This window comes from Phoca vitulina, unplaced genomic scaffold, assembly GCF_004348235.1.
Source record: "Phoca vitulina isolate PV1807 unplaced genomic scaffold, GSC_HSeal_1.0 scaffold42, whole genome shotgun sequence".
Taxonomy (NCBI): domain Eukaryota; kingdom Metazoa; phylum Chordata; class Mammalia; order Carnivora; family Phocidae; genus Phoca; species Phoca vitulina.
Genome location: NW_022589745.1, coordinates 15,090,612 through 15,114,898, shown reverse-complemented (window position 1 = coordinate 15,114,898; position 24,287 = coordinate 15,090,612). Strand labels below are relative to the sequence as shown.

The window sequence follows — 24,287 nt, the reverse complement described above, 5'->3', positions numbered from 1 at the left end:
TGTTGTCAAGCAATGAAGTGAAACTGAGCAAAACCATTTCCTCAGCATCCTTGGGCTCTTGGATAAAGTAATGCCAGGTTATTTCTTTTCTTACAGTCTATCGTGCCTGTTTACTATCCCGCCAAGGCAGAGTTAAATTTCAGCCCTGTTCTATGATCTTCCATTTCCTAAATTTTCAGTCCCATTGCAGACCTGCATGCAGTAAGGGGGAATTTACAGGAAGTCAGCACCGAACAATGCCAGGCATCAGCTCTGCCCTTCTGGAGCCTACAGTCTGGTGGGATATAAAAATAAATAAATTGAATATAAACTGAATAATTAGAAATTGAATAAGTCCCCCAAATGAAACACACAGGATGCTATAACAGAGCAGAAAGGCGGAGACAGTAGGAAAGAATCTATTTAAAACAGAATTTTTTAAACTGCTAACTGGGAAACATTAGTGAACTACAAACTCATGTACTCATGATCACATTTAAAAAAAAATGAAATAGAACTGAATGGAGGTGGATAGAATAGCATCAAATGTGGTTAAGTGTTAATATTGTTTCGTGCAACTATCATTTCTGTGGATATATGTGTTATCTATGTAGCTGCTGGCTCATAATCTAAAATGTAGTTGTTATAATGGATTGTGGTAAAAATAAGTTTGAAAAACTAAGATCTGGCCTCAGGGAAGGCTGCTCTGATGAAGACATTACAATGACTGATGACCAAGGTGGGAACAAGTTTGGCGTCCTCCAGGACACGGGGAAGGCTAGCATGACTGAAGCATGGAGAGCAGGAATACAGTTCTGGATGTTGGTCAGTGCTGCAGAGGAGGTGGGATTGAATCTCAATGAGCCTTGTTGGCTGTGAAAAGGAATTTGGATTTTCCTGGAAGCGAAGTTGCAAGGTTTAAGAAGAGAAGTGATTTTAAGGTTACTGCGTGGATTTTAGAGGACTAAGTCTGGAAGCAGGAAGACCAGATTGGATCTGTTGGAACTCACGTTCATTGTCAGGTTTTAGGATCCAGCTCAAACCTCACCTGTTTTTAGAAGCCTTCCTGCTTTCCTCAGTCTGCTGCAGTCTCTTTTTCCTAAATTCACCATGTTCCCTTAGACAGGTAGACCATTATGCTTTCTCCCGGTAGACAGTTCTTGGAGGGTCCCCTGGGTAGCCCCCAGCCCCGTGCTGCCACCGTCACTCTTCCGGAGAGGAAACGGGATTTAGGGAGCGCCTTCGAAGCCTCTGTTGGTACAGGCTGTCCTTCCAGCTGGCCGGGGGGGCTCTCTGGGGAATGTATATTTGACTTTCTATTCCTGTAATATAAGTTCAAATGTTTACGGATGTTTGAAGCTGGGATGAAAGCATTTCTATTCATGCTGCCAGAATCTGTGAGGCTTTTTTTTTTCTTTTACTGAGAGCCCACAGCAAAACTTGGTTACTTGGCTGGCGAAAGGAATGCAGTGCGAGCAGCGAGATGAAACCTCGCCGCAGGCACTGCTGGCGGGAGCGGGAAGGCAGAGCCCGGGGTCCCCTCGCCTGGGGCCGGGGGTCAGGCCTGCCGGGGCAGGAGGAGAGCGCCCGGCCGGCGGGCTGCAGCCGGGGGGGTTCGCAGGCCAGGGCACAAGTCTCGGGAGAGACGGAGCGCGGCCAGGAGGCGCCCGGCCGAGCCCACCCAGACGAGGCCCGGCGGGGGCCTCCGCGGGCCGGGCTCCGGGCACCGCGCCGCTGCCGGCTCGCCCCAGACATTCCGTTTCTGCCGCCGGAATGCGCGGACAAGCTCCCGCGGGCCCCGGGCTCCGAGCCCGGCGGCTCCTCCCGCCCTCCGGCGGTGGGCGGGGCCGCGGGGCGGGGCCGCGGAGTGGGCGGGGCGCGGGGCGGCGGGACCTTTAAATTGGCCTCCTCGGCGCCGGGCTCAAGCGCTTGGCTGCTGGAGCGAGCGAGCCTTCGACGACGACCCCTGCAGGAGTGCGGAGCCCGCCATGCCGCGCCACCTCTCGGGACTGCTCCTGCTGCTGTGGCCGCTGCTGCTGCTGCCGCCGACCCCTGCCGCCCCCGGCCCCCTGGCCCGCCCGGGCTTGCGGAGGCTGGGGGCTCGGGGCCCAGGGGGCAGTCCCGGGCGCCGCCCTGCTCCGGCCGCCCCCACCGGCGCGCCCTATTCCGGGGCCAGCCAGCGCGGCGGGGCCCGCGGCGCAGGTACCGGGCCGGGATTGGGACCCCCGCCTGGGAGGGACGCGAGCGGGCACCAGGGAGGGACAGCCGGCAGGAGGGAGGTGGGGAGGGTCGGGAAGGAGGGATGGGTGGTAGGGAAAGCGGAGCATCGAACAGGAGAAGCCCCGTGCAGCCGCCAAGTGTTCCGTCTGTCCCAGCCCGAGCCAGACTGCGGTGCAGGAGAAAAAATCCCCTCCCCGATGAATCCTGTGAGGAAACGGGTCCAGACAAGGGAAGGGAGATGCCTAAAGTCACTCATAGTCAGGACTAGAATTTGGGTCGCCTGAAGCTCAAACTCCAGCCACTTCCCTCTGCAATTTGGGCCTGGAGGATGGGGCACCGTGGGAACGCCGGCCGCCTCCCGGCGCTCTGTGCCAGCCCTACCTTTCGGTGCAGCTGAACAAACCCTTCCTGAGATTCTGCCTTTAGTTGTCTGGAAATCACTTCATCTTTAGCCCCAGATCAGTGTGTGACCTTCCCTCCCCTGGCCACAGCCTTCAAGCTGTCTCAGTCCAATCTAGGATCTGGATCAGAATTGGGACTGGAATTCACACGAGGGAGTGGGGGTGGGAGGCCAAGAAGGACACCTGAGGGGCCCCTGGATGGCCCCAGATCTCTCTTGTAACCGTCCTGGTCTCCACCTCCTGTTCTGCCCCTGACCAGGTGTTCTGCTTGAACTGACTGGGTCCCAATCCCAACCTGTACTCTCTTAGATCCTCAAACACCCAAGACACTGGGTCTTTGGTGAACAATTTTCCATTCCCCTTTTTGGTCTGTAGTTGGTTCCTCTCGCAGAGATTCCTAGAGTAGCAGAGCTTGAAGATCACCTGACACAACCCCTAAAAGCATATAAACTGAGGCTTATCAAATGACCCAGCAAATCAGTGTCAGAGCTCAGAATAGAACTCAGGGCTCCAAAATCCCACACAAGGATCTTTCCACTGCTACAATCTACCAACCTCTTAAAATGGGCTTACATAAAATGTAAAGTTTCAGTCTTGCTGAAGAGAGGCTGCACCAAACCATTTTCTGGGTCTCCAGTCTCATTCATGCCTCAGGTTGTTTTGTCTATCCCTTTTTGCACCTTTCTGGATAATGTTGAGAAAGAGCACAAAGGATTCTTTCCTGCACCAGCCCCAATGGGCTGGATTTGAAATGGTGACAGCATTGTCTTTGAGCCAGGGCGTACCAGGGTTCTCAATGGTTAAATTCAGCTGGTAGCCTACTTTGCTCCAGGCTGGGAGGAGGGTGGGGGTGTAGGGAAGTCTTTCTTTTAAAAAGTAACCTTGCCTCTGGTCCTGACCTACCTCTCTTGGGGATGGGACTGGACAGGGAGGAGGGATTCTGCATGGGATGTTCATGTTCCCCCAAAGCAGCACTGGCCCTGCATTACTTGTATTCCAAACTGATCTTGAATGATACTCCTTTAATAAACAACACATTTCACCCTTTCCCAAATTCCCTCCTTTTTGCAACCAGAAATTGCTACGCTTTGCTATGGGCTTTTATTTCTAGCAGGACTATCAAAAATCAGCAAAATTGTAAGTATGGAAATCTTTTAGGAAATTCAGATTCTCACTTTCTTGGTTTCTGAGACTCAAAGTGCTGCTATCTAGAAAAGGGGAGTGAGATTCAAAAACAGTGATGTTGCAGAGGGGGTCCAAAGTGGGGGGTAACCAGATGCTCACGGAATTTCCTGCCATCTGAGTTGAGCCTCTGTATTGGTTTTCTATTGCTGCTGTAACAAATTAGTACAAACTCAGTGACTTACAAACAGTACATACTTATTATCTAAGAGTTCTGTAGACCAGAAGTCCAACACTAGTCTCAAAGGGCTAAAATTGTGTCAGCAGGGCTGCGTTCCTTTGGGAAAGATCTAGAGGAGACTGTTTCCCTGCCCGGTTCAGCATGTAGAGGTTACCTTCACTCCTTGACTCATGGCCTTTTCCCTATTTTCAAAGCCACCAAAGGCAGGTTGGGTCCTTCTCACATCTCATCACTGTGATCTCCTCTCCTGCCTCTCTCTTTTCCACTTTTAGGGGCCTCTGTAATTACATTGGACCCACCCCAATAATCCAGGATAAACTCCTCATCTCAAGATCATTAACTTAATCCATGTGCAAAGTCTTTTTTTTTTTTTTTGCCATATAAAGTAATATACTTACAGGTTCCAGGGATTAGCACATAGACATTTTTGGGGGTGAGGGGGCTTTTTTCTGCCCACCACACCCCGCTGTAACCTTCCATAAAGGATTCCATGTGAGAAGGAAGGAATCATGGACATTTACCATAAGAACATAACCTTGACATTAGGACAAGATTTGGGTGTTAGTGAAATCATTGTCAAATATGGGTTTCATATCACCATGTATTTTTCCTTTTATTCCAATTATGTAAAATACCTATATCTATGTCCAGGAAGGATTTTCAATAGGATTCTTCTTCCTTGCCCCTGATGCATGGTAATCAAGGGATGAAATGAAATTCGGGAGTTGTTCTAAAAAAAAAAAAAAAAGACTTGATTCCTTTTGACTTAACTAAATACATGACATATAGCATATTTCAGGGAGGTGGCTCAAAGTCAACAAGCAGGATGTTTACTAGGTCCATGAGATAATATTGATTTTTTTTGTGGTGGAAAATATTACCTCAGAGAGAGGCAGCCATTCAGTGAAAAGCCCCTTTAGGCTGGGAGTCAGGAAAATTGGAGTCCCATCCATGACCTGCTGTTTTCTGGCTCACACACCTTCCAGAACCTCAGGCTTCTCACCTGTCAAATGGGTATAAGAACAACTCTGCACCTCTGACTTCACAGGGTTGTTTGTTTTGTGCTCTATGATCTCTAAAATGTTATTGAAAGTAAGGTATGATTTATTTTCTTAATTGAATACCTCCAGGAAGCAGGATAAAACCAAGAGAGCATGAGCCAGGGGGAGGGGCAGAGGGAGAGGGGAAAGTAGGCCCCCCCCACCCTCAGGAGGAACCTGATGCAGGGCTCTATCCCAGGACCCCGGCATCATGAAGGCAAACCCTTAAGCGACTGAGCCACCCAGGAACCCCAAAGATGTGTGGTATTATTACTAAGTGCTTGGTACTTTTTTTTTTTAAGATTAATTTATTTATTTGAGAGAGAGAGAGAGAGAAGGACAGAGGGAGAGGGAGAGAGAATCTCAAGCAGACTCTGCGGTGAGCATGGAGCCAACGTGGGACTTGATCTCACCCCTGAGATTGTGACCTGAGCCGAAACCAAGAGTCAGAGTCTTAACCAACCTACTGTGCCACCCAGGGGCCCCGGTGCTTGGTACTTTTGAGTATGAAAGATACAAGCTTCTTTGCTTTTGTAGCCCCAGGGCTAAATACATGGTAGGTCCCCACAAAAGTATCTGGTGAATGAAAAAAATGAAAGGGGTGACTGCGAGAGTTTGGTGGAGGTGGAGGGTAGATACCAGTGGACATCTCTGCTCCTGAAAACCAGACACACGGACAGAATTGGAAGCACAACAGATGTAGATCAGATTGTCATTCCTCTTCTCACTTTTAAGTATCTCAGGCTCTCGGGGTCCCAAAGTTCACTAAACCTGCTGAATGATGAGAAGGAAGGAGCACTTAGGGCTACTCTGCGTGCAGTTTTTACCCCGTTGGTGAGGGAATAGAAGAAGGAAGCTTCCAGAAAAGCACCAGTGTGCTTGCCTCTAACTCTGCCATTGCCTGAGGTGTCTGTGAAGCCTGGGCAGGGCACCGAGGCTGTCCCGAGTTTACCTTTCACACTGTTCAGGGCCACTGTCCCATTGCCACTGTTCCATTGTCCCATGGCTGAGGTGCCCAAGAAAGGTCTGGAAACCATTCATTCCTGGGAGTCAAGAGGAGCCTTGGGAGCAATACCTGAAGCAGAGGGATGAGGTTCTAGGTGAAAGTTTGGGGTTCAGCCAGCCTGTAGGTGAGATATTTGGAGAAACTTCACCCCTCTGTGTGAATTCTCACTAGGGAATTCGGAAGGACCTTAGTGCTTTCAGCATCTAAAGGGAGGATGGTCTTGGGGGAAGATAGCAGACAGGGGCCCTCCAACCCCAGGGCTCTCTGGGTGTGAGGATTGCCCCATTTCTGATTGGGCTCCCATCCTTGCTCAGCCGTGCCCATTCCCCACACCCTACTTTGCAGGTGTTTGCAAGAGCAGGCCCTTGGATTTGGTGTTTATCATCGATAGTTCTCGCAGTGTGCGGCCCCTGGAGTTCACCAAGGTGAAAACCTTTGTCTCCCAGATAATTGACACTCTGGACATTGGGGCGGCGGACACACGGGTGGCAGTGGTGAACTATGCCAGCACTGTGAAGATTGAGTTCCACCTCCAGACCCACTCAGATAAGCAGTCCCTGAAACGGGCCGTGGCCCGGATCACCCCCTTGTCAACAGGCACCATGTCAGGCCTGGCTATCCAGACAGCGATGGATGAGGCCTTCACAGTGGAGGCAGGTGCTCGGGGGCCCACTTCCAACATCCCTAAGGTGGCCATCATCGTGACAGACGGGAGGCCCCAGGACCAGGTGAATGATGTGGCGGCTCGGGCCCGGGCATCTGGTATTGAGCTCTATGCCGTGGGTGTGGACCGGGCCGACATGGAGTCCCTCAAGATGATTGCCAGTGAGCCCCTAGATGAACACGTTTTCTACGTGGAGACCTATGGGGTCATTGAGAAACTTTCCTCTAGATTCCAGGAGACCTTTTGCGGTAAGTCTTTGCTCCCAACTAGAATATTCAGATATTGTATATCCAAAGAAAGAGAGTTATTCTTTTTTTTTTTTTTTTTTGTAGAAACTTTATGGAAAACTGAAATATAAGCAGTGCTTTTCTTGAGTTTTTTACCAACTTAAACACACTTTGTTGGTTTAGGAATATAGAGTTGCTTTATATATAACTTGGTTTGCTCATAAAAATCTTCATGTTTGCATTAGAAATGTGAAGGTCTGGAAATATCCAGGATAAATGATCCTGCTGTTCCCTGATGGGGTCAGGAAAAAAAAAAAAAACACAACACCTCAAGACACCTCTTTTCTCCCATCTGCCCACAACTCCATTTTTCCCAGATATTTTCTTTAGCTTTACCATCTCTGGCTTTAACAGAACTCTGTTTGTTTTCCTGCAGAAGACGGGCAGCAGCATCTGTCTGCCCATGGAAGGATCCGGGGGCTTTCCAGTGTAACTGTCAGTCAGGGTTTTGCTTATTCTCTAGATCCTCTAGTTTTCAGATTCTGCTCTTCCTCTGATTATTCTTTGTGGAGGGACAGGATTAAGAACAGGGGGAGGGATTGGGATTTCAGTTCACTTGTGAGATAGCAAGAAGCAGATTAAAAAAAAAAAAAGATTGTTACTGTCCTTCTGTCTTTTTTCGTTTAGGATAGAGTTTGAATATGAGCATGCTAATTTAATTGGAATTTGTAGCATGAATCAGTCAAATCCATGAATATGAATCCATTTAAGGCGGGGCTTTATTCTTAGTCACTGATCAGAATTATGAATATGTAAGACTCATACTTTTTTAAGTTTTTTTTTTAAAAATATTTTTGCATATTTATTTGACAGAGAGAGAGACAGCGAGAGAGGGAACATGAGCAGGGGGAGTGGGAGAGGGAGAAGCAGGCTTCCCGCTGAGCAGGGAGCCCGATGTAGGGCTCGACCCCAGGACTCTGGGATCATGACCCGAGTCGAAGGCAGATGCTTAATGACTGAGCCACCCAGGTGCCCCCTCTTTTTTTTTTTTTTAAAGATTTTATTTATTTATTTGAGAGAGAGAGAGTGCGCGAGCAAGCACAAGCTGGGTGGGGGTGGTGGAGGGGCAGAGGGAGGAGCAGACTCCCTGCTGGGCAGGGAGCCTGATGCAGGGCTTGATCTCAGGACCCTGGGATCGTGACCTGAGCCAAAGGCAGATGCTTAACTGACTGAGCCACCTAGGTGCCCAAGTTTCTTTTTTTCTTTGTATCCATCTATCTATGTTCTGTCTTTCTATCTACCCATATTCATGCTTTATTATTTTTTTAATCATTTAGAGATATAATCTTTCAAAGCCCTCTGTGGAATTATCCAAACAGGTGTGGGCAAATTTTTAGTTCAGGTGAATTTTAAAATGTTCTAGATACCTTTTGCTGTGTAACCTATTCCCCACCTCTTTATTCGATATGCATTAATTGATCCCTGATGATACAAAGATAAAGGTATTCCCTCCCTCCTGTCAAGCAATAGTCTGGAGGTGGTGACGAGAAACAAGTGAATCAGTAATTACAATTGCGAATTTCAAGGCGACTTTACATTGAAATTAATGTGGAACTCGGCAGTCACCCCAGTTGTCAGGAAATGGGAGATGAAGTCTTGGTCTGGAGCAAAGTTTGGCCTCAACTCAGCCAGACCTGGCTGGTGGCCCCTTGTCTTTCCTGTCCCAGGACACTGGGCCTTCACAAGCTGCCCTTGGCTTTGGTGGCATCTACTTGGCGTTCATTGGTTTCTCAAAAGAACATGGCTTTCTTTCTCCCAGGAAAACCCCCTGTGCTTGCGGGTGAGAGCTTTTCCGTAAAGACGCTGGTCTGTGGCAGGGTTGGTCTCCAAGCTAGCACCTGGGGTTGGCCTTGAAGGCCGTAAAGTAGCAAGTGGTGAGTGGCAATCTTTCCCTTCTGGTACAAAAGACCTGCTTGTTCTGGGGGGAAAATGTCCTCTCTGTGGAAAAAAGACTGAGGGGCAGCTTGTTGTAGTCAATGGGTTGGAAAGATCATTCCATGAAAAGGCCCTTCTTGGGAAAATATTAGCCTTGACCTGTTGCCAGAGCAGTCGGGGCTGGGTTACCTGCCCAGGGGTGCCAGCCTCCTCCAACAGGCCTCCTTGGTTTCTCAGAAATAACTAAATTCATTGATTCTTCTTTCACAACATGTCACTAGGAAAAAAATCCAACAAGGTATAAACACCTCCAGGAGTGAAAAGATGGGGATGCGGCTTAGCTGACGTGATCTTGTTTATTCTGTTCTTCTTTTCTTTTTCCCTGCTTGCATCCATCCTGTGAGTCCATTCTCCTTGCGGACACCAGAGGCCCTGAAGTTGCGTTGGTGTACGTGTAGGCTCACGCACCCATGCTGCTCATTCAGAAGGCAGTTACCTGCCTTGCCCTCCACCATTTGCACGTTCAAATATGTATTGCCGCCCAAGAGCGAGTGAGTTCCAGGCCGAGAGACATGCCTGTGTGTGAATTCTTTTTTGACACAGACTACAGAGCTCTTGGAAAGCAGATTCTGGCGGCAACAGGACAACTAGCTCATAGACCTTCCAGGGGTACATTGTAGTTCTCCCCGCTTCTTGCAGTTGGGAAGTAAAAGGTCTTTTTCCTGCGCTAGGTGGATACATTGAATAAAATATCAAGTTGTCTGACCCACGTAAGTGTTTGGCTTCAGCTCCAAATTCAGAATTTCCTTTCTCTTTGAGAAAGCTGAAATGAAATTTGTAATTTTAAATTAGTATCATTATTCGTGTAAGAGTGGTATTTCCAATAAGGTAGAGGCAGAAAACAAATAGTTTTTATAGCGAACCTCATTGAAAAGGAACCAGAGGGCGGTGTCTTTTTGACAGGGAAGGAAGTATCTGGAATGTTTCTTATGTGTCGATACTGACGATTTTACACTTCCGGTGTGCAGCTTCGGACCCGTGTGCCCTTGGCACGCACCAGTGCCAGCACGTGTGTATCAGTGACGGGGAAGGCAAGCACCACTGTGAGTGTAGCCAAGGGTACTCCTTGAATGCCGATAGGAAGACGTGTTCAGGTGAGGCCTGCTTCGGGGAGGGTGCGTGACTGGGACTTAGCTGGGGACCTACTCTCCAGGTTCGGGACTGGCCTTATGCTTTTCTCCTGTCCGCCTTTTGGGTGGTTCACGGTTGCTTGTCAATGTTTTTCCTCTAAAATTGTTGGAGAAAAGTGAGGTAATACATAAATCAGCTTCTTTATAGTACCTATAATTAGTTTTCGAGAAAGGGGTTAGTAGGGAAATGGATTAGTCAGGAAGGGGGCCAGAACTCTTGGTCCTTTTGAGGATTTTGGAACTTTTCCTGGATTTTACTTAATTAAATACAAGCTGCCCCTTTGTCTCTGTGACCAGAACCGCTCATTGAATTTGGACACAGAAGAAAGTTTAGAGAGGTTCTCATGCATCTGGTATATGAATACTCACATGCAATCAATAAAGATGGGAACTAGGTCCATTTTTTTTTTTTAATCCTCGAAAAAAGTTTTTGAGAGGAAGGAAACTTAGAGATCATTTAATTCAACTTGCTCATTTTGTAGATGATGAACTTCAGACCCAGGCAAGGAAGAAGACTTACCCATGTCATGGGGTCTGTTAGTGAAAGAGCCAGCACAGAAATTGGTTCCCAACCTCCTGTCCCGTGGCCTTTCTCTTATGCCAAACAGTCCCTGTTTCAGTGTGTGTGTGTGTGTGTTTGTGTGTGTGTGTGTCATGGCTCATAATTAATTTACCACGTTTTCCTTGTGTTTACATTTGTCCTGATGGTCTTTTGATAGCTATCGATAAGTGTGCTCTGAACACTCATGGATGTGAACACATCTGTGTGAACGACAGAACTGGTTCTTACCATTGTGAGTGCTACGAAGGTTATACCCTGAATGAAGACAAGAAGACGTGTTCAGGTAAGTGGGGGAGGAGGCTCTCCTTTAGCTACCTCCCCGTCTGCATACCTCCCTAGCCAGTGTTGGAGGGGTAGGTCACACTGACAAGGCCCTTGGTTGGTTTTTCTCCCTTGGGCCTTTCCCATTTCTGAGTCGTATTAGAAAAGTCCAAAGTTGCAGCAGGTGTGAATGTTTCATGGCCCCCACATGTGAGCGTGTTGTTCATTTCCTTCTCGGTAGCCAGCCCTGGTGGTGCTTTCCAAATGCTAAAGACAGTTTAGTAAGTTAAAATCAAAGAACGCTCCACAACATACTTATTACCTACAACGGGATAAACAGTTCCTTCATAGTGGAGAGACCTGGCAGACAGCACTTCAACCAAGTGGTCAGAGGGAACTCCACCAGTAATGACCCACAGTGACATCATGCACCTCCTATGCAATGTCCTGAGGGCACAGGAGCACCTCTGTTGTCTTCGTTAAAAATTCAGCATCATGAGGAAACGTGAAACGAACCCAACCTGGGAGGCATTCTACAAAGTAATTTTCCAGGGCTTTTCAAAGCTGTCAAGGTCATGAAAGACAAAGATGGAGGAAATGTCCCAGAGAGGAGGGGACTAAGGACATGTGACAATGAAGTGCAATGTGGATCCTGGATTGGATTCTGGACCAGAAAAAGGGCATTAATGGTAGAACAAATGGCAAAATTTTATTAAGATCTGTGGATTAGTTAATAGCATTGTGTCAGTGTTAATTTCCCGGTTTTGATAATTGTGCTATGGTTATATGGGATGTTAACATTTGGGGAAATGGGGTGAAGTACAGCACTTTTTGTACTATTTTTGGAACTCTTCCATATGCCTGCAATGATTTCAAAATGAAAAGTTTAAAGACCAAAAAAAAAAAAAATTATCATGTCCGTTTAGAGAAAAGTGCATTGAGTGACAGTTTAGGTCTTGAGTTCTGATGCTGCTCTGAGTCAGCTGGTCTCCTTTGGATTCAGCTTCTTCATTTAGAACAGGTGAGGGCTGAATCACAGTTTCGTCAAACTCAAATTCGATGTCTTTCTGAATCTAGTGTAATTAGCCACATAATTGTTGGTATCCCTCTGATTCAGCATAAATACAATAAACCTAAAAGGAATGCTTTAGTATTTATTTGTTTGTTTGTTTATTTATTTAGTGTTTATGAGATACTTAGATTATAAAAACTCAGTTTGGATGATTTTGAAAAAGCAGTTGGGGAAAAAAGAAGAATAAGGACTGTGTGTGGGATTTTGCTAAACTCCGCTTTTAGTATGAGCTTACAGTACGGATGGCTGTGGAAAGTTTCCAATAGGTTTGCCTCTTATATATTTCTAGCCGCAGGTAAGAAGATTTCTATATATGAGTAATAAAAGACTTCTCCACTTTTAATTTCTTTTCTCCTGGACTTTTTTTTTTGGCAGCTCAAGACCAATGTGCCTTTGGTACACATGGCTGTCAGCACATTTGTGTGAATGACAGAGATGGGTCCCATCACTGTGAATGCTACGAGGGTTATACTCTGAATGCAGATAATAAAACGTGTTCAGGTAAGGTCCACTCAACAAATTCTTTCCTAGCTGGCTCTTTCTATGGCAGTGAAACCAACTTGCAATTCACACAGTGAGAGGTTCTTAAAGATACTTTAAGGAATCAGGCTCTAGACCTTCTATCCTGCTTATAGACCAAGGCATACATTGCTCAGACAGCAGTGAGCTCACTTGATTTTGCGAATATAGCTCATTTCAGAAACGGGTAGGGAGTGAGGGATATGAGAAAAGCTAATTAAATGTAAGATCCTTATCCAGGAAAATTTTAGAGCTCTGTACACTGGGGACTTGTAAAGCAAATGGGAACTTTAGAGGAAGTCAGTTGGAGAGTAACTATTTGGTGTGATAGGCTGGACTGATCTTTTTCCAATTAAAACTTGCCCTGGAACTTTTCTGTAGCGTTAATCTTAAAGCTGGATCATTTTAGTAAAGGAGACTTTGTCAATGACTGAATTAGACCCACACAGATCTTCCAGTAAATTTGAAGTAAGTTGTTCCCTGACGGTTTCTAGATGATCAGTCTTCTGTGAATCTGAGCCTTATGACTTGGCGAATCCTCATTAATTTGATTTAAACTCACTGGCAGAACAGGATGGCATTTATAAAATAAAAACACTCCTGAGAGAAATTCCTGCCTCTAAAGGTGATGTTTAATTTTGGCCTATTCAAACTTTTTTTTATATAGATTTTTATGTATATGCTCCTGTCCCTTGAGAAGAGATATTATGTGACCTTTTCAAGAGAGACGAAGGGAAATGGCACATGACCAATTCCCTTTAAAAAAAAAAAAAGAAATCAATTAAAGAGGACTGAGCACCTATTTTGTTCCCAGGACTGTGCAAAGCCCTGTGGGGATGTAAAGAAGCACATTTTCTGCCTCTGAGCAATTTGCAGACTGGGCCCAAAGAGAACCAACACCCTGAGAAAGCAGAGACTAGCCAGGGAGAGGGACAGACAGTAATGGAGGGCTATGGAAGTCTGGGGAAGGGCACGGAGCGTGTAGGGCAGCAGGTGGGCCTCGAGGATGGTGGAGGTTTAGATGGAGGACAGCAGAGCCAGATGGCCAAGGGGAGCGGCTTGTGTTGGTTTGTTCTGGGGGTAGGACTAAGTCAGTTGGGGTGGAGAGACCTCAGGGCTGTGCTTCTCAAACGGGTTATCGGTATCCCACTTGATACCTTAAGCAGCCAGGGACATTGAAGACCTTGAAAAAGGAAACTAAAACAAATTTACATTTAAACTAATAGATATTGTGGAATAAAGTGGAACATTTAAAAAAAAAAAAATCAAAGAAAATGTTCAGTTAAGGCAGACTGTTCCAGGCCATACTCCCGGGTCACGATAGCCAATGTTCTTCAGTGCCTACTGTATGCAGTACGTGGTTCTAGGCATTTCAGACACAGTCACACATTTATTGTTGCTCACAGCAACTTTATGAGGAAGCTGAGGCCCAGACAGGTTAAGTAACTTGCCCACGGTCACACAGCTAGTGAGTCGCAGAGCGCGGATTTGAACCCGGGCACTTGCTCTGTTGTGGTTACACATGCTGTCACATGTCAAGCCATCATGTTTCATGGTTGCCATGCATGGTCGTACAGCACAGGATAGCACAGGTAGAAGAGCAAGACCAGATGGCGGGAAGTTAGAGCGTCAGAAAAAAATATATTTATGGAGCCCAATGCGGAGCAGTATTTATATATTTTAAAGTAATAACGGATACTGTTCTGAAGCTGAGGTACATAACATGGGTCACAGTCCCTCTAACAGCCTGCTTTTTCCCCTGCTGGGCGGTAGCAAGGCTTGTAGATTAAAGGTGGAGCCCCAGATCTGGGGCTGGGGGTGGAGGCGCGACCAGCTGCTGGAGCAGCTGCTAGGCTGGGGGAGGGAGAGGGGAAGGGACAAAATCTCAAGCAGTCTCCACGCTGAGTGCAGAGCCCAAGGCGGAGCTGGATCCCATGACCCTGAGATTATGACCTGAGCCAAAACCAACAGTTAGGCGCTCAACTGACTGAGCTACCCGGGTGCCCCCTATTATTTGGCATTTTGCTGGAAAAATCTTAAGTAATGAAGGGGAATATCAGTGTTAAAGTTAGAAAGACACTCTATGGATAAATTATGTAGAGACTTGCATTTCACTCAAAGCTCTTTTATAGGCAATAGTGAGCCATAGAAGTTTCCTGAGTGTGGAGGGACACTGAAGAGTTAGAGGGGGACAGACAAACGCGGTTGGTCCGTGCGATGGTGGAGGAAGAAACTGTGTCTCCCGGGAAGACTTTCTGGGTTTATTAAAGGAGATCTGCTGTTTTTATTTATCCTGGGCCAGTCTAGATATGGGATGAGATGAGCATAGCACTTTGCTCTCCACTCAAATTTGGGCCAACTGTCTTCCTCCTTGTAATATACTTACTGTGACAGATAATAAATGCTCCACTATCCAAACCTACACCTCTCCTCACCATCATCACTAGTATCACTATCTCTGTGCGTATGTGCGAGTAGGCTGGTGCTTTCTGTCCCACTCTGCCCGCCATCAAGGGCAGCCCCTTGGTCAACACAGCGTCAACTTCATGTGCAGCATCAGACTTAGCTCCATGTGCACGTGGGTCACTAATTCATTATTTTTGGTGATGGTGAAGATGATCCATGTGTAGCTGGAGATGTTGGAGGCACTAACAGGCATCCGGAGAGGCCGAAGGTAAGTTCTGGAATATAATCAAGACTCAGTGCAGCCCCAGTCCTGCAGGCAGGAAGAAAAGAGGAGGCACCCCCAGATATCTGCAAGAAATGAGAAGGAAAAGGGGGGGAGGCAGTAAAAGGTGGGGCTGGAGGGATGTGAGATGTAGGAAAGGAAAACGGGCTTTCTCCTGAAAGGTGGGAGCTGTGTCGCTGACTGCGGAAGGGTCCATTCTCAGCACCTGTTGAGACCAAACCGAAGCTTTTCTCTCCCATAAATCTGTGTTTCCTTCGTCACTGTAACCTGGGACTCTTTTCTTTCCTGCCCCACTCCTGGGCAGTTCGCAGCAAGTGTGCTCTGGGCTCGCATGGTTGCCAGCACCTTTGTGTGGACGACGGGGCCGCGGCCTACCACTGCGATTGTTACGCGGGCTACACCCTGAATGAAGACAAGAAGACGTGTTCAGGTAAAGACTGTCCCTTCGAGCCCGTTTTGTTTGGAAGGGTCATCTTCTAGGAGCAAGTTTTCCTCTTTAAGCTCGAAGCACAGTTCTGAGTGGTTCTCCTGGTCCGAGGCCTCTGGAGGTTCCCAGCTGTCTTCACGATGAAGCAAGTCTCCCCCCAGCCATTCCTCCCCCAGGATTCCTTCGTCTCTCTTTGTTTTTCTTTCTAATTACAGTCTCTTCCTAAGTTGGATTTTTGGTTGTTGTTGTAGTGACGGTAAGATACACATAACATCCGATTTTGCACTTTGACCATCTTTAAGCATCTAGTTCAGCGGTGTTAAGTGCATTCCTATAGTTGTGCAACCGTCCCACTCCCCAACTGCAGAACTTTATCATCCCACACTGAAACTCTGTACCCCTTCCCTTCTGTCCCTGCCCCTGGTCACCTCTCTTCTTCACCCGGTCACCCCCTTTGCCCCCGGATTCACTGCTTCCACATCCTCTGCTCTACCACGTGGACACCTGGATACTCCAGGAACATGCCCTGCCCGTTTCCACCCTTGGCTGGGACCCCCTTCCTTCACCACTTTCGCTTGTCAAAATCCAAGAACCACACCCTTGCCAACATTTGGTTTTGTTGGATTAAGTTTTTGCCAATCTAGCAGGGGCAAAAAAGCATCTCCCTCTGGTCTTTATTTTTTTATTTCCTGGCTACTTCCTGTATTTATTGGTCATTTGAGGTTTTTATTGGGAAAGGCTGTGTATGCCCTTACTTTTCGCTTGGGTTATTTGTATTTTTCTTATGGATACAAAGGAACTCTTCGCATTTCTGGATATAAAGTCTTTGTTGTTTTATGTGTGGCAAATATCTTCTCGTGTTTATTTATATTTTTTACTGAAATGATGTCTGCAACAGTATTCATGATATTTTAATTCTTGAGTTGTGCAGTAGCTTTATTAGTGTTTATTTTCATTATGCTTCACCACTTGCCTAAGTGTTCTCTAAATTGCTTTGTGTGAATCAAATACTACACAATAGTGTTGGTATGTTTGTTTCTCTAATTCCCAGGCCTAGTTCAATTTTACCCCCTCTACCAGAGTTTTTCCCTTTTCATTCCATTGAGCTCGGTCCTCTTTCAGCCCAGGACGCCTTGTGTTGGGGTTACTTGTGTGCTCCTTCAACCATTCCATCGTCCATTCGGTCAACAGAGCACCTGCTGTGTTCTAGGCACTAGGTATATAATCGTGAACAGAACGCGTATGGTCTTTGGTAACAGTCTAAGGGGAAGAGACAAGGAAATAGCAATTTATAAAGAAGAGCCGTGAGAAAAGAATAGGGTCCTGAGACCATGGGGGTTGGGGGACCTACTTCAGATTGGGAGGGTCTCTCTGAGGAAGTGACATCTGAGACCCGAGGATCAGCGGTAGTTAGGTTGGGATTGGGGTGCTGGTGGAAGGAGGGAGAGTGATGCCAAGGCCCGCATGGTGGCTTTAGGGGGAGAGGTGGGGAGAGGCAGCCAGTGTGAGGGAAGCACCCCCAGCCAGGGAAGTGTGGTGTCACTTTGGAGACGGAGGCAGGGGCCGAGTCATGCTGGTCTTCTGGGGTGAGGGGAAGGAGTTTATATTTTGTTCTACGGAAAATGGGAAGTCACTGGAGAGTTTTAAGGAGCGGAGCGGCATGATCCTGCTGCTATGTGGATCGGAGGGGACGAAGAGCAGAGGGCCGGGACCAGCCCGAGGCTGTTGCAGTGGTCCCAAGTTGGGTGAGGAGGGTAGCGGTGGTGACAGAAGCAAGCTGATTCCAGATACCTTTCTGAGGCAGAATGACCAGGATTTGGTGATAAACGGGATGTGGGGAATAGGGCAGGAGAGGAATGAGGGTGACCTTCCTATTTCAGACTTGAGCCTGAAGTCTGAAATCTTCGTTGAGGTGAGGAAGACTGAGAGTGAAGCAGATTTGGGGAGAAAAGTCAGAGTTTGAGACTTGTGTGTTTATGCTCCTGTAGACAGTAAACTCCAACCCCTGAGGGTAGTAGATGTTGTCTGTATTCCTAGCATCTTCCATAGTACCTGACACTCAGTAGATACTTCTTCAGCTGAAGTAAAGTATGGATCCGCTTCTTGGGGAGGGTGAAGATAATAGGGAATAGCTTGTAGAATTTGAATATGTCAGGGTACTGTTACCCTATCTAGGGGTTTAATCCTCAAAAATATCAGTCTTGGGCATTATTTCTTCTCCTGGAAGACAGGGATTCCAGCCTCATTTATGATGGGTTAGATCCTGACCTCATTTGCCTAGCCATTTACTTCTCTGCTCAGCAAGTATTCATGGAGCTACTCTTATATATCTAGTACTCTGTCAGGTCTTGAGGAAGGAACTGGAGACATACCAATGTTTTGTAGTTTGTAGTGTACAAGTCTTGCACTTCTTTTGTTAAATGTAATCTTAAATATTTTATTCTTTTTGATGCTATTGTGAATGGGTCCATCTCTCATCTTTCAATTGTGCTGCATCCCAGTTTTAAAATTTTCTGGGAGCGTTTTAAATAGACTATCCTACTGAGCCCTTGCCCTCACAGAACTTATAGTTCATCAGGCAAGATACACTGGAAAAGCATCTTGAGTGCCAATTATATGCTCTGTATAAGAATGATGGGCATGTACTTAATTTCAGGAGATACTTTCTGGCTTACTGACTGACTGATTTGGGCTGGCTGTCCCTAAAAGTCAAGAGGATTTGGACAGGTAGATAGATTATATTTATGGTCATGTTAGCTCTATATCCTATCTTTGTAGAATGTGGGAGAAGACATAGGAGGCAAAAGACCATTCTCTGTCCTCAGGTGATGGTACTGCTCAATGGAAGATTATACATCAGTTTTCAGATCTGGGAAGTTACTCTTATTTCTATTAGGCAACTTTAGGGGCTATGATAGTGAGTAGGAATAGCTGCTTCACTGTATTTCAGAAAGAACTAGGAGTTAGCATTATCATTCTCCCAGGTTCTTTGCTTAAATGCTGATACAAACCTAAATTTTTACTTCCAAAGTATTTATGGGTAAGAACTAGAACTCTTAATTCAGACCATTCACTAGAATAATAGTCTGTATAAGAAATCAGGAATTATCTAATTTTAATTCTTGAAATATTTTGGCCAAAGAGAGAATTCTTTTCCTTATTTTCATTTCTTAATGAGGACACAGTATCATAATAAGATTAATTATCTTAGCTCTGCATTCTTGGCTTCCCCCTACATCAACTTTTTAAAAATTTACCTTAGATCATAGAAAGTTTCCAATAGTTACAAAGTATAGAGAATATAATGAACTCTCAGATAATCAACACTCAGGTTTGATGATTGTAAATGTTTCCCAAAATTCAATTTCTTCTGTGACATTAATATTTCAAAGTATTTTCTCCTCTTTCTGTGTGCTCTTATATCCTTTTACCTCCTGGAAAATGCATTTAGGTAAGTCTTAAAAATGGAAGGATTGAATTACAGATTTCCTGATTTGCTATGGTTTCTAATTAGCTATAACATTTTATGTACTGTCGTCGTCAGCCATTGAAGAAGCACGAAGACTCATCTCCACAGAAGATGCTTGTGGATGTGAAGCTGCACTGGCATTCCAGGATAGGGTCAACTCCTATCTGCAGAGACTGAATGCCAAACATATCCTTTCTGGAAGGTTTTCTGCTTTAAGCCACCCCAGGTAGTATAATTGAGCCAAAGATTTTAGGACATTCCACAGGATAAGGGCCCTATTCATTACGTTTTAAGATGAGCAATAGTAATACAGTGTTTATTTTTTTAGAGTTCTTTTAAAACGTTTTAATAGACTGTTTTGCCCATTTAATATTTACATGCTAAAAGCTGCCTAACTATTTCTTTCTCTAGTGCTTTTCCATAGCAGTATATGCTGTGTTATTAACAGATGGAGCTATTATGCTATGATTCCTTAATATGGGCTTTCTTAGTTTAGAATCTGTAGATGGACGGAAGGAGTTAGCTGATGAGTGAGGTGATAGCTCTAGACAACTGGTCAAAAGCAGATTTCACAATGTAACATGGTACCATCTAAGGAACTTTCGAAATCAGTTCTGTAACTAAAGGAGTAATTCAGGAAAAGTACTTTTTCTTAGATCAAGTTAACAACACTGTCTCTAGGTATCTTAGAGGAGTGGTATTCAAATTGGGGGGGGGCACAAAAAGTTTTACAAAAATCCATTTTCAAATCCTTAAATTGACCTACCAAAAGTGTTACAGGGGGTCAGCTGGCATTCTCTGTTCCCATCTCTTACTTCATATTGCCATTCTCCTAACTTTACACAAGGAAGGCATACCTCTTATCTAACCTGAATCTTCTAAGGTGAATTTCTTGGAAAAGTAAAATCTCCAGAGAGCCAAACAAAAGGACAGTTCAACAGTTTTCTAATCAAGCTTCATAAACTCCCCCAATTTATTTCATTCATTTCATTCATTCATTCATTTCCATCCCCCAGTTAAATTTTGCCTTTTATTTTTAATAATTTTATGTCAACATTTATAATTTATTTATTGTTTGATCAATTATGTGCTCATAATAGTTGTAATGATAACTCATTCCAGATGATTAAAAAAACTGTGGGCCTTATGGTCAAAGAAAATTAATTTAAAGGTAGTTTCAATATAAATGTATATGTGCTTGTTGTTTGTATAAATTTACCTCAAAGAAGTCTTGGTGATCAAGAAAAGATTTTCAAGATTCAAAGTAGAACAAACTTCTGTGGAGAAAGCAGAAAGGAAATACAAATACAAGGAAATACAAATTCCTTTATTTTAAATATTTGATTTTAAAAGACAGATAGTAGGTATCCATTCAGTATGGCATTAATATATAGGATATATTTGAAAGACTAATTTAGATCTTATTTTTTAATTAAAAAAATTTTTTTTAAAGATTTATTTATTTCAGAGAGAGAGAGGGACAGCAGGAGTGGTGGGGAGGGGCAGAGGGAAATGGAGAGGGGGAGCAGACTCCCCGCTGAGCGCAGAGCCCAACACAGGGCTGGATCTCAGGACCCATGAGATCGTGACCCAAGCGGAAACAGAGTCAGACGCTTAACTGACTGAGCTACCCAGGCGCCCCTAGATTTTATTTATAAAAAACCAATACTTATGATATGGCAGAAATTGCATATTTTGTAACTAAAACTTATGATGAAAATTTTCATATAATTTAAATATGCACAGACATCACTTGTCAAAATTATTTTAGGGGACAGGAGCAAAAATGTTTGAAGACAACTGCTCTGTATCATCTCTGAAGACCACTGCTTTATAACATGCTCTCTAAAGAACAGAATTTCTGACTTTTAGAGTTTTGATGAGAAACAATTTCACTTTTTCTTTATTGACAATAGAATGTAATTATTTTATTTTATCTTGTATTGAAGTGTTTGAAAGTGTGTTTGTGTTTTGTGATGTCTAAAAATAAAAGGCGTTGGCCTTAACAACTAGCCACTTGATGACATTTTGGGGAAGTTGCAAGCAGATGAATATGGACAAATACATCACTGAATTACTCAGATTTTTCACCTGGAAATACGGAGGGCTTGGTGTATTTAATATTTTTGCATACTTCAGTGTTCCTGCTAATAATTTGCCATTGCAAATGCTTGGATATTACTGGATAAGTAGTATGAGGATCTTCTGGAGAATCAGTATTGTTTTTTTAAGGAAATAAATACGTTCACATCTTTAAGAGCAAACTTTAGTGTCTCTAAGCTATGACTGTGAAATGATTCGTAGGAAATAGAATGAAAAGTTTAGTATTTCTTTATTTACCAATTGAGCCATTTAATGTTTAAATGTTTATATTAGTAAGATAACCATTCTTACAATGGGAACTTTTGATCTATTATCTCTTGATAGTATTTATAGTATAAACCAGTCTTATTGAGTGTGAATTATACAAAGTATTTACACATAAAAAAGTTCATATAATTAAACTGAGGTGAATATAATTTAGAACTGTTTCTTTAACGCTTTGTTTTTGCTCAGTTTTTGTTGGAGTATTACTGAAGCTGTGATCAGGGGATTGTAACACGCATAGCTAGATCAAGTGAACACTACATGAAATATTATAAGAAACCCATAACTAAAGACTTTAGTTTTGAATTAAGAGTGTTATAACTTTTTACTAAGGATAAAAAAAATCCTACATTATCTTTACTCTTTCACTTTAGGATCCAATCAATAAAATTATATATTTATAAATATTGCTCTAACAAGTAACAACAAACCTAATGTCTCTTTAAAGTTTTAAAGTTTAAGCCTAACTTTTTTTCACTTACATATTTGGTATATGTATTTTTTTTCAGCTTGAAAGCTTATAGTTTTTAGAAGAAAACAGTCCTTTAAATTGTGACTACTCGTTTTTTTGTTTGTGTTGTCTTTAGTATAATAAAAAGTTATATTATTGTCATGACTTTTTAAAATTTCATCTATTAACATATTTCCTTAGACTGAATTAACAATTATTTTGAATATATGATGATTTCTTGTTAAAGGACACAGTGTTGTAACTCTTCCCATAATTTAATCGCATACTTTTAAGGTTAAAAATGTAAGTTCAGGTTAAATAGGCTTTTATCAAGGATGTTATGGGAGAGGGAATAAAACAAAATTATCTAAATTTGGATAAAATAATGAAGTACATTAATATAAGCACCTGAAATGTAAATATAACTTATAGATGTAAACCTAAAATCAGTCAAAAATCTAAAAAAGAAACTTTAAAGAGAAGAAATGAAAAATAAATACATCAAAGCAGTATATATTAAATGAAACATACATTGTCATTTCTCAACACTTTTGAAAGATGACTTAGAGCAGTATTATTTTCCAAACTTATTTTAACACAGAATCGGTAATACCTATTTTTTTTTGTTTTCGGTAATATCTATTAATATGTCATGGACACATGGTGCTATAGAAGGAATAAATGACAGTTCGTGTGCAAGCACTGGGGGAAGGTAAAGAGATGATTTTTCAAGAGTGTGACCATCTGTAACTAGTTTCAACTAATCATCTCTTCTACTTCACCGATTGATTGGAATCCCCTGTCTTAGGTAATTCTGATTTGTTTCATGAGCCCAGTATAGGGAGCTCGTTCGTTGTGCACAGGCGCCAACGTATCTTCAGAATTTACAGTCTGACGTTGAAAAAAGGTACACATTTGAAAACAAACATATTATCTGAATGGGATGGGGGTTAAGTTTGGAAGTAATTTCTCAGGGAGACCTGATTTTTACATTTGGCTAGGCACAATTGGCGGAGAGGGTAGGAACATATAAAATGGCCTCGGAGGCAGAAAGCATATTGGCTTGCTTGGAATGGGGGCACCGTCGTAAAGATATTTCCCTATTGAAGGAAAAACTAATTTTAGCTGGGGTTTAGATTTGATGGGAAAGGCACTGGGACCCTTGTCAATTCTTGAGTGTGCTCGGAGAGGTAACAGACCCACTTCAAAGGATCTGAACATTATTTGCCTGAAATGGGGAAAGACTAGGTGGGGGAATTGGCTCCTGCTGCTGCATAAAGTACGAGCTAGATTATACAACTCAACACCAATAGCCGCAGAATATAGCAAAAGGGAAAATCAGATATAAATTAAAAGACGAGCCAGACTAAAATAATTCCATGGGAGTTTCTGCCCTGTGCCCAAATTGCGGTCCTTTGTAACTCTCCAAGCATTCAAAAAGGACAAGGGAGAACTGAAGAACGAATTAAGGTAGAAAAAGGATATAGAAAACAGTCGACCTCAGGCGAGAAAATACCAAACACCAACCTTAATGATTCAAAAATGGAAGGCTATGCCCCAATGGCAATTCTATGCCGCAAAGGCCCAAAGCTCATACACATTCCTTTTACATGAACCACTCACTGGGCTGCAGTAACAGCTTAAATAAGCTGTTAAAAAGTTCTAAGACAGAATAAACACCATCTCCTACCCCAAAATTGTGCCAGTGTTCTCCAATCCCCAAAGGCGTAAGGGAAGGATTGCGCTTTCACCTGGCGGACGGCGCCAGCCCACCGCATACAGTAAATGACTTTCCTTTCCACAATGCTGGGACTTTGGGGCTTACAAAACACCCAATCACTGTGACCTCATCTGAATGAGCGCCTTTGCTCCTGAGTTGACACTGACACCTCAGGCAAGTTCCACCGCGACCATCAGAGGTGTGACCTGTCCTCCGAGCCAAAGGAAAGGAGGACAGCTAAGGCGACGAGGTGGGGCGCTGAGGTCACCCTCCCGACCCCAGGCGCAGGACAAAAAGGCCCAGAAACAAAGCGATCAGGCCCAACCACGAGCTCATCCCCGCGTCGGCAGCTAGTCCAAGACCCCCGACATCCGCGCAGGCGCACGACGCCCGGCCGAGCGGGGACGAAGCCGGAAGTGTCCCTCGGCGCCCCGGATGCGACCTGGCGGCGGTGGTTGCCAGGGCGACGGGCGCTCCCAAGAGCTGCTGGTACTCGAGACTGGTGAATTAGAACAGGTTTCCTTTGGTGGGCCTGGACGGCTGGGCTCGTCCTCTCGGAGTTCCCAGGATGTTCTTTTACCTGAGCAAGAAAGTGAGTTTTCCCGCGGTCGCCCTCGCCTCCCCTTCGTTCTCGCGTCCCGCGGGCGATTCCCGCATCCTGCCGGCGAAATCTGGCGTCCTGATCCCCAGCTTCGCCTTCCCGCCTCCCACCTTCGTGCATCGCC

The 24,287-nt window shown here is 44.5% G+C and overlaps 2 protein-coding genes across 7 annotated transcripts in view; both read left to right on the top strand.

Annotated features, from left to right (window-relative positions):
• Positions 1 to 1,967: 1,967 nt before the first annotated feature.
• Positions 1,968 to 21,895, top strand: MATN3 (matrilin 3). The gene is made up of 8 exons (XM_032430058.1): positions 1,968 to 2,181; positions 6,355 to 6,921; positions 9,864 to 9,989; positions 10,745 to 10,870; positions 12,296 to 12,421; positions 15,433 to 15,558; positions 19,100 to 19,210; positions 21,042 to 21,895. The coding sequence occupies exons 1-8, from the start codon at positions 1,968 to 1,970 to the stop codon at positions 21,095 to 21,097; spliced, it is 1,452 nt and encodes a 483-aa protein (XP_032285949.1). The 3' UTR covers positions 21,098 to 21,895.
• A 2,085-nt stretch (positions 21,896 to 23,980) lies between these two features.
• The window catches only part of WDR35 (WD repeat domain 35), a 63,496-nt gene continuing 63,189 nt past the window's right edge, over positions 23,981 to 24,287 (top strand). For 5 of the 6 annotated variants that reach the window (XM_032430049.1, XM_032430047.1, XM_032430046.1 and 2 more), the window contains exon 1: positions 23,982 to 24,154. In XM_032430049.1, coding sequence (XP_032285940.1) covers positions 24,131 to 24,154 — 24 coding nt within the window. In that variant the 5' untranslated portion in view covers positions 23,982 to 24,130. Of the gene's footprint in view, positions 24,155 to 24,287 lie in introns of all 6 variants that reach the window. The other variant, XM_032430051.1, reaches the window with a different exon arrangement.

Excerpts from the sequence above, each read along its gene's own strand:
- MATN3 (XM_032430058.1), top strand. The coding sequence starts at position 1,968 with ATGCCGCGCCACCTCTCGGGACTGCTCCTGCTGCTGTGGCCGCTGCTG. Across the intron at positions 9,990-10,744 it reads CGATAGGAAGACGTGTTCAG|CTATCGATAAGTGTGCTCTG; the intron begins GTGAGGCCTGCT and ends GTCTTTTGATAG. Across the intron at positions 10,871-12,295 it reads AGACAAGAAGACGTGTTCAG|CTCAAGACCAATGTGCCTTT; the intron begins GTAAGTGGGGGA and ends TTTTTTTGGCAG.